Source organism: Mobula hypostoma, chromosome 17 (assembly GCF_963921235.1).
Source record: "Mobula hypostoma chromosome 17, sMobHyp1.1, whole genome shotgun sequence".
Taxonomy (NCBI): domain Eukaryota; kingdom Metazoa; phylum Chordata; class Chondrichthyes; order Myliobatiformes; family Myliobatidae; genus Mobula; species Mobula hypostoma.
In genome coordinates, this window is record NC_086113.1 from 32682805 (window position 1) to 32692498 (window position 9694).

The following is a 9694-nucleotide window of genomic DNA, read 5'->3' on the forward strand; positions in this document are numbered from 1 at the left end:
AAATATACATTCTAGGGGGAGAACATATTCTTGGAATAATAAGGCTAAGCATGTGATACGGTACAGCCTGTTTTGAAAATTTTATTCCACAGACTACACTCAATGCTATATTGTGCATCTGAGCCTTATCTATTATGCTGCAGAATGATTCGGGCCACTATGAAGTCAGGAATTGCACTCACTGTTGATGACAGGGATGTTACCATTACCAATAATTGGAAACAAGGGATTACAATTACTTGTAATGAATGATCCTGCATCTTTAAGTATTTCAGCTTCTCAGCCTATTAATTATAAAAAAAATCACATTTCTTTCTCAATATGCACCAGTTCCAAATTCATAAACTTCAGTAGCTTTTGGTCAGTTTGCTATTTCAGACCAATCAATAGTTGCCAACTTGAATTTATTTTTATAAAACATAATCATACTAATTCCTTTCTATCATATTTAAAGCAACACATACTTGGCTATTGGTCTCTCCAGTAATTAAGTTGATTTCCTCAGGCTTAGGAATCATATATGTTGTCAGGCGTCCAATGGCATACACATGCTTGCTGTCGTGCCAAGGTGGCATCCCAACGTGGTGCAGAAACAAATGAGTGTACAGTGTCCCATTGCTACGGGTTTTCTTTGGTAGTGAAACATTGACATCCCTTGTAAAAAGATATATAACAGAAGTTAAATTGAATAATTCAAAGAAACAGCATATAGAACAAAGTACAGTACAGGAACAAGCCCTTTCGTCCATATACCAACTTAAACTGCACATCTGCCTGCATGTTGTCTACTTCCCTCAATTTGCCATGTTTTTATATACCTATTCGAATGCCTCTTACATGTTTCCATATCTACTTCCAAGGTATGCATATTTTCATGCACATATTCCAAGCATATTTCAAGAACACAAATAAAGTGACTACACACCATAATAAACCATGGTTGAGTTTCAATAGAGAATTCAAAATAAATCCAGGATATTGCTACAAAATAAAACTAAATTTGAATGAATATTAATTCCCCCTTATTAACTCAAATGATATTGACAGCTATTGTTAAAAGTAAAAAGGTGACCAGCTACCAAGTAATCTTGCATCGTCACACACAGACATAATTCTCTGTGCAAAAACAAATATTGAAAGAGAATACAAGCAGCTGTGTTCTTTGATTGGGTTTTATTTACTTTTCAAAGAGAAAAATGTTTTCTGATTACCACAGTTTCAGTTAGCCCAGAACTTTTAGACATAAATAAAGATGCATGATGGCCCAAGTGAACCATGGCGACATTCTGCAGGCTATGTATGATAATTGTAAATATACCGCTTCTGAATTACTCTCACTGCAGCATGTAATTTGCCCTTAAGAAATGTACTTTTAAATCAACTTAATGATCTACAGATTTCACCATGTTCTGAAGAATCTGGGGTACCAAGCAGGTATAGCATCTTAAAGCCAATGAAGGTTTATCACCATGTCGCCATGGCTGGAAGTGAGGCGGGGGGGGGGGCAATTCCAAGCCAGGCTGAAACATAGAGGGATGAGGCCCCCCTCTACCCAGCCCCTTGTTAGCAAATATGCAGTCGCTGGAGAACAAAATTGAGAACCTCAGGGCAAGATGCTTTATCAGAGAGAAATGAGAGATTATTGTGTCCTATGTCTGAGTGAGACGTAGCTTTCTTCTAGCACACCAGACACTGCAATCAAGCTGGAAGGCTTCTCGATTTACCGAACTACTGGTTTGGAAAAGGACGTGTGTTTCACGAAAATTCTCGGTGCTCCGATGCTGACATTTTGTCGAGCTCATGTTTTCTGACCTCGAACACCTAATGGTCAAATATTGTCTGTTCTACTTACCTTGGGAGATCTCCAGAGCCCTGACTGCAGTTTACATACCACCAGTGGCTGACTAAAATCAAGAGCTTGAGAAAATGCATGATGCCGTCTCCAAACAAGAAACAATTCATCCCGACACATTTCAAATCTTAGTTGGAGACTTCAGTCAGGCTTGTTTGAAGAAACCCCTGCCCAATTTCCATCAGCATATAAGTTGTAGCACCAGAGATCCCAAAACACGAGACCACTGGTATACCAAGATAAGGAATGCCTACTGTTCCATGCCCAGACCACATTTTGTTCAATCCGATCACTTGGCTGTCTTTCTCCTACCTGCATACAGGCAGAGGCTAAAGAGCAAAGCTCCAGAGAGCAAGACAACAAAGAGGGAGGCAGCGGAGCAGCAACAGGATTGCATCAAGTCAGTGGACTGGGCCACGTTCAAGGACTCATCTGTAGACCTGAATGAGTACACCACTGTGGTCATGACTTTATTAAAACAATTGGAAACAGATCTCACGGGCAAAGTGGCAATTCTGGACTAAACTCTCACATCCCCTGATGTATCTATGATTTGTGTCTCTGAAGCCGAGGTACAAGCAGCGTTCAAGAGGGTGAATCCACAAAAAGCACTAAACACCTGTGCTGTTCGACTGTTTGGAGTGTTCCTGAGATCTTTAACTCTCACTTTGGCAGTCTGAGGTAGCCACCTGCTTCAAAGCGGTGCATAAGAAGAACGTGTAACCTGCCTCAACGGCTATCGTCCAGTAGTACTTGCAGTACATCCACAGCGATGAAGTGTTTTGAAAGGCCGGTAATGAAACATGTCAACTCCTGTGTGAGTGGCAACTTGGATCTGCTCCAAGTTGTCCACCAGAGCAATAGATCCACAGCAAAGGTGCGTATATTAGGATGCTCTTTATAGACTACAGCTCAGCATTCAATACCGTCACCCCCTCAAAAGTAATCAGTAAGCTCTAAGACCTTGGCCTTAATGCCTCCTTATGCAATTGGATCCTTGATTTCCTTACTTGCAGACCCCAGTCAGTCTGGATTGACAACAATATCTCCTCCATGATCCCCATCAGCACAGGTGCACCACAAGGCAGTGTGCTTAGTCCCCTGCTCTACTCGCTCGACACTTATGACTGGGCGGCTAAACACAGCTCCAATACCATATTTAAGTTTGCTGACAACACCATTGTCATAGGCCAAATCAAGGGCGGTGATGAATCAGTGTACAAGAGGGAGATTGAAAACCTGGCTGACTGGTGCCAGAACAACCCCTTGCTCAATATCAGCAAGACCAAGCAGCTGATTATTGACTTCAGGAGAAGGAAACCAGAGATCCACGAGCCAGTCCTCACTGGTGGTTCAGAGGTGGAGAAATTCAGCAAACTTAAATTCCTCAATGTTGTTATTTCAGAGGATCTGTCCTAGGCCCAGCAAACAAGTGTAATTACAAAGAAAGCATGGCAGTGCTTCTGCTCCAGGTCCGCAACCTGTTCTGCACTGCGGACCGGTTTACTATTGACAATATTCTTGCGGACCAGCCGACCCCGGGGGGGGGGGGGTAGGGTTGCCAACGGACAAGAGTAGCAGTCAAATACGTTGTTTACCCCGAGAAAGACTACAATGAACATAAAGCCTTGCGCGGGCACCAGTGTGCACATGCGTATACGTGCCAATCTTTTTCTACAAATCGTTTTTGGCTATTCTGTTCGGGGGGGCAGGGTGTTAATCATGACCAGAATATAGGTGATAAGTGGCTAATACACTCAATTTCATTTCTAAAAGGGTTTATTTAACGAATTTAATATTAAACACACAGCGCATATTTTCCTCGCGTGAATATAGTGATAAGTCAATTATCGGGGAGGACAGGGGAGCTTGAAGTAAGTGTTGAACGAACTTCCAGTAGAAGTGATAGAGGCAGGTTCGATATTATCATTTAAAGAAAAATTGGATAGGTATATGGACAGGAAAGGAATGGAGGGTTATGGGCTGAGTGCAGGTCGGTGAGACTTGGTGAGAGTAGCGTTCGGCACGGACTAGAAGGGCAGAGATGGCCTGTTTCCGTGCTGTAATTGTTATATGGTTATACAAGTCACTTATAAGTCAATAGCATCATAACATTTTAAGTAACGTTTGGATATTAAACACACGGCACATATTTTCCCCGTATGAACATATAAAATCACTGCAACACACCAATATCGCTGAATCAGTGGGAGCCCTGGGCTTGTTTCCCTGCAACAAGACAGTCCTATCGAGAGGTGATGGGGGACAGTGATACTCGAAGGGGGTTCCTTATGTCCAGTCTATTCCGCAATTTAGTTTTCGTTGCATTCATTGCAGAGATATGTTGGAAATGGAAGCAACGTTTTCAGTGCTTTTGTGGCTATCTCAGGATATTTAGCCTTGACTTTGATCCGGAATGCCGGCAGAGATGTTATGTCAAACATACTTTTCAGCCCACCGTCATTTGCAAGGTCGAGGAGTTGATATCCTTCCTGCGCTGACATGGATGACGCACGGGTAATGACCTCGCATGCATAATGGCTCAACAGTGCATGACAGGGAACGAGGAAAGGTTTCCTCGCGGCCCGGTGGTTGGGGACCACTGTTCTACTCCCTTAGGAGTATGCGAAGATTCGGCATGACATCTACAACTTCGACAAACTTCTATAGATGTGTAGTGGAGAGTCATTGCAGCCTGGTATGGAAACAGCAATGCCCTTGAAAGGAAAATCCTACAAAAAGTAGCGGATGTGGCCCAGTCCATCACAGCTAAAGCTCTCCCCACCATTGAGCACACCTACATGAAATGCTGTCACAAGAAAGCAGCCTCCATCACCAGGGACCACCCTCACCCGGGACATGATCTCTTCTCACTGTTGCCATCAGAGAAAAAAAGGTAGGGGGGCCTCACGACTCACACCACCAGGTTCAGAAACAGTTAGTACCCCTCAACCACCAGGCTATTGAACCAGTGGGGGTAAGTTCACTCATCTTTACTTGCCCCATTACTGGAATGTTCTCACAACCTACGGACTCTTCACCTCATGTTCTCGATATCTATTGCTTATTTAAGAACTATTACTTCTGTCTTTTTTGTATTTGCACAGGGTGTTGTCTTTTGACCACTGGTTGAACACCCAAGTTGGTGCAGTCTTTCATTGATTCCGTTACGGTTATTATTTTATTACGGAGGTATTAAGTATGGCTGCATGAAAATGATTCTCAGGTTTGTCTATGGTGACATATATGTACTTTCATAATAAATTTACTTTGAACTTTGAAAAAACTAAGTCCCCAACTCCATCAAATGCTACACAGCTTCAATCACCCTCATTTTCAAATCTACTGGACTTTTACTACTTAATTTAAACAACTGTCAAGCTACCATTGAAGAGGGATGAAGGGAAAGCCAAAGAACAGAAATAATTAGATTTCCTTGACAAAATGCACCAATTCTGTTGGGCACAAAGGATTAGGATCTCCAAAAAAAAACCAAGTTTTGTTAGTTGAGTCAAAAAATACACTGAGAAATGCAAAGGAGATTCAGAAGATGCCATGCCTGAACATAGTGTGTAATTAATGACTGATCAGTGTTAACATCTGAACATAAGCTGTAACTGGCTGTTAACAACAAAGAAACACTCGGTACTGATTACATAGGCTCTGCTCCTCATAACCTAGCAGCACATCAGTAGATATGCATCAGAGTTCTGTGAAATAACTAGAAAAAAAATACTGAATTTCACTTTCTGATTTGCAGCAACTTACAGGAAAGACCAAGGGAGTGAATTAGAGCACTACCTTCTACGTGTTTTGCCAGCCAACGCCACGTCTGAAGCACTCACAGCAATTAAGGTGCACTTTACGGGTTTCAAATATATACTGAATATCCTAAAACGCATAACAGAACTAAGCAAGGAGTTACCTCTCAAATTTAGAGTTGACATCAAAGTGTTCGATATTCAACATAAGGTTTAGATTGGCTCCATCGGTAACACTGCTTTTTGTTGAAGTATAAATGCTCAGCTAAAATACAATTTCAAGATCATTAGCAAACCTTACAAAAACAAGTATACAGTACTATTATTCCTTAAAGACTTCAAAGTTGTGTATGCTCCTGAAAAAAAACTTTAATTTTAACAGAATTTCAATTAGTTTTAGAAGCAATGCAACATTTTATACACAGTGCAAACACAGAACGACATAACTCCCAGTGACAGAAAAATTAAAACAGTTTTAATCCCTGCCATCACCTCAGATAACAAAACCATACAATTTTAATTCTACCCCTAATTATTAAATATTGGATACTGTCAGTTATAAATGTACTGCCTATCAAGTTTTGGATTAAAGTTTGGCCTAGCTATCCAGCAGCCTGTCAATCTCGAGATATGAACTTAAAGGCAGCAGAGGAAATTAAATTGTGAATGAAGAAAAACTGAAACATTTGATCTCCTAGCATTCTTTAAGGACGATCTCTCTGTCTACAATGAATGAGCAAAGTATATAACTGGATTTTTAAAACAAATTTGGCAAGGTAACATACAAAAACCAAGTGATCACAAGAACCAGTTAAAGAGAAGAAGGGGGATAAATCAGGTTTTTTTAAGTGACAGGCTATTATTTCTGGGTGGAACAAAGATCAGCTCTATGTGCTCTGCCACTTATAATATCTACTAATGCATCGGACGTTTTAAAAAAAAAACCATGATCAAGTTTGCTGGCAGTAACAAACAAGAAAAATTCTGCAGATGCTGGAAATCCAAGTAACACACACAAAATGCTGGAGGAACTCAGCAGGCCAGACAGGATCAACTGCTGAGTTCCTCCAGCACTTTGTGTGTGTTACTTGCTGACAGTAAGAAAGCTAGGTGGGAAAAATGAGTGCTTACAATAAAGGAATTTGGACATATTACGTGAGAGGGCAAGGCAGCAGCAGATATAGTAAAACATCGGGCATGTGTGAGATCATTCACTATTAAGGAAAAATAAATACTAAAAGAACATTTTCTTGGCATTAAGAACTAAATCATCCTGTGGGGAAAACATGGCCTCACAAAATAACATTGATCCAAAGATACAGCATGGAATTCAGCAGAGGAATAGTATGATAGTCTTTACTGCAGAGACACTGGATTAAAAACTAAACTCTTTCTACAAACACTGGGCTTTAGTGAGACCATTCAAGAGTGCTGTGTGCAATTTTTTGCTTTCTAGCTAAAGAAAGATATGTCTGGAGGCAGTACAACATAAATTCAGTAGAGTGATCCCGACGATGAGGGTATGTCCTGTGAGAAGACTGAGTAATAAAGGCTTTTGCTCAATTGGAATTCAGATGTAATATACAAGGTTGATAGTTTGCCTTTTAGGGGTTGAGGTGAGAGAGGATAATGTTGCTTTGACATTGAAATAAAAAGGAATATGGGGATGAGACAGAAAGACCATCATTGAAAGGAAAGTTAGCTCAACCAACTACAGTGCTTCCATTATTGTGTCATGTTCCTATGGCCCAATCAAATTTCTCCTACTTAAAAAACATTTCTTGTTTGTAATTGTTACATCTTGCAGTTCTGATGTTTTTTTTTAAATATTTGATTTGAAATGCTCGATTCTTTGAAAAAAGAAACTTGCTGTTTGGAAAGTTTGTTTGAAGTCTCCTGTTTTGGCAAAACTGGCCAAGATTCCCATCATAAAGCTGCAGCTGTTATCATGATCTTTAAATACTGTACCATGAGTTCACACTAGTTGTAGAATCTTTCATGGTAGACGCTCTGGTTCTTTTCACCAAGTGGCACCTGCAACTCCAACTGAGACAAGTGCAAGAAACAGACTTTAGTCAAAGCCTCTTCCTCAAACATCGAATCACTGCTCCAGACTTTCTTCAATATTTGAAGTCGCCCAGCAGCAGGAAAACAGTCAAAAATTAAACTAGTTGGTTGAGAAGGTATTTTACTAGATTGGAAAAGTGATCCTACCTGATTTTCTTCCTCACAAATGACGGATTAGTAAACTTAGCAACAAGTGACCGCGAATATAAGTACAGTATAGCAGTCAGAACAAGCTCCTCGGGGCAAAACAGTTGACACCAAACGGGAGTTGATACCGTCCCTCGCTATTTCAGTCAACTTGATGGCTAATTTTCCAACCATATGCTGCAAACAAAACGACTTGTTTTTTTAAACCACAATCCATTTGCACCCTAACTGAAGGAACGCGTACAATTCATAATAAAGGCTTCTGGTCGATCGGTGAATGTGGCAAGAAGATCGATGCGGATGGGAAAGGAGAGACACTGACCTGTATTCTAGGGTTCCCGGCTAGATATGGCTTAATGCAGTTCTGTGCCTTGGGACTGGAGCAGGGTTTAGTGTAAACTATGCCATACATCACCCAGCATGTGTGCAACACGTAGGCGACGAAAGCCACCACGATTAAGGTGGTGAAGGAGCTCGCCTTGAACCCAAACATACCGCCGCAGCTCAGGCCGACAGCGACTGCTACAACATATTACAGCGGCACGGACGCGGGTACAGACACACAGAGCGGGTCGGGGCTCCGAGCCGCACCGACGATGATCAGCGACCGGCCCCCATCGCTGCCTCAGGGAACCTTTCCGCCTGGATGTGACATCAGCAGCCGCCGGAAATACCGCGTGGCGAGAGGGATCGTTACATTCAAATCCCAGCACGTGGGCCGCTCCTCCGTTGTGCATTCTGGGTATTGTAGTTCCTTCATCCCCCGATATACTCTCCCATTCCATTGTCCCTCACTATTCTCTTTCTCAATCGCTATGTGGAATAAACAAGCTCTGTAGTGTTGTGGGGCCATTATATAATTATATTCTTCTTAAGTGGTTGCTGGTGCCCATGGATGATTTGTTTCCGCTCCAGTTTGGTGGCTTCTGAGATGATTGGAAAATCTGATCTGGGACCTAGTCATTGGCACACATATGGCAAGATGAAATGTTTGACGTGGTGATAGTTTGGGAATGACATGCTCCTTCTATTGTTTTCAATGTCTGCTGCATGATCTTAATGAATAGATTGATGGTTCCCAAGGCAACCCCAGTGGGCATCTAAACATTGGTCATGGGTTAGGCATTCCCAGACAGATGTTACACTTCTTCAAGGAGGTTTGAGAACATCCAGCTGGTAACCTCTCACTGTGGCCAAACTCAAGAGTGGTTTGACTGTTTCTTTTCTGATATTGGGCATTGTCCATGATTTGGCATGCTTTGCACAGACAAAATGAGTCTTGTTGGGGCCTTAATGATGGGGGAGTTGACTTGGGAGACAACATAGACGTTGATTTGATTTTCCTGACAGTGGATTGAGGATTTTACAGTTAGTATTAGCCACACTTCTCCACTGTTCCAAAGTGTCTGCCATATGTCGGAAACAAGCAGGAGAAGAGGGATCATGGCTGTCCCAGAACCAGGAGCTACATGTCGGGTCTTGTTGATCATTTTTTCCCTCACACAACCAAAGGCTTTGCCAACTGAAGGCCATGGTGAACTTCTTCAATGCCTGCCTTTGTTGAGAGGTGGCTTCCAAGATACGGGAAGCAGTAAGTAGTCCAAGCTTTCTGGCCCTTCAGTGTGGGAAGGTGGTAATCTCCAGGGACAGATTGTCAGACTACCTTTGTTCCTCAGACACTGAGACCCATTTTCTTCTATAATTTAGTGAACAGGCCAACAATGACTTAGAGCTCACACATATTGAAAGCATCATTACTGAACATTGAGTGCTTAGCCTGAAAATAAAACCCAGATGTGAGAGTTCAGAGTGTAAGAGACAAAACTCCGGTTATGAAGTGAAAAGTCCTCCTTTCCCCTCTTCTTCC

General features: G+C 41.9%; 1 protein-coding gene across 1 annotated transcript in view; it reads right to left on the minus strand.

Moving 5' to 3' along the window:
* clptm1l (CLPTM1 like) overlaps nucleotides 1-8458 on the minus strand; it is a 29030-nt gene extending 20572 nt beyond the window's left edge. The window contains exons 1-3 of the mRNA XM_063069687.1: nucleotides 8150-8458; nucleotides 5778-5878; nucleotides 465-654 (exon numbers count right to left, since the gene is read on the minus strand). Of these exons, the coding sequence (XP_062925757.1) occupies nucleotides 465-654; nucleotides 5778-5878; nucleotides 8150-8320 (462 nt within the window). The 5' untranslated portion in view covers nucleotides 8321-8458. The remainder of the gene's footprint in view (nucleotides 1-464; nucleotides 655-5777; nucleotides 5879-8149) is intronic.
* Between the last annotated feature and the right edge of the window lie 1236 nt (nucleotides 8459-9694).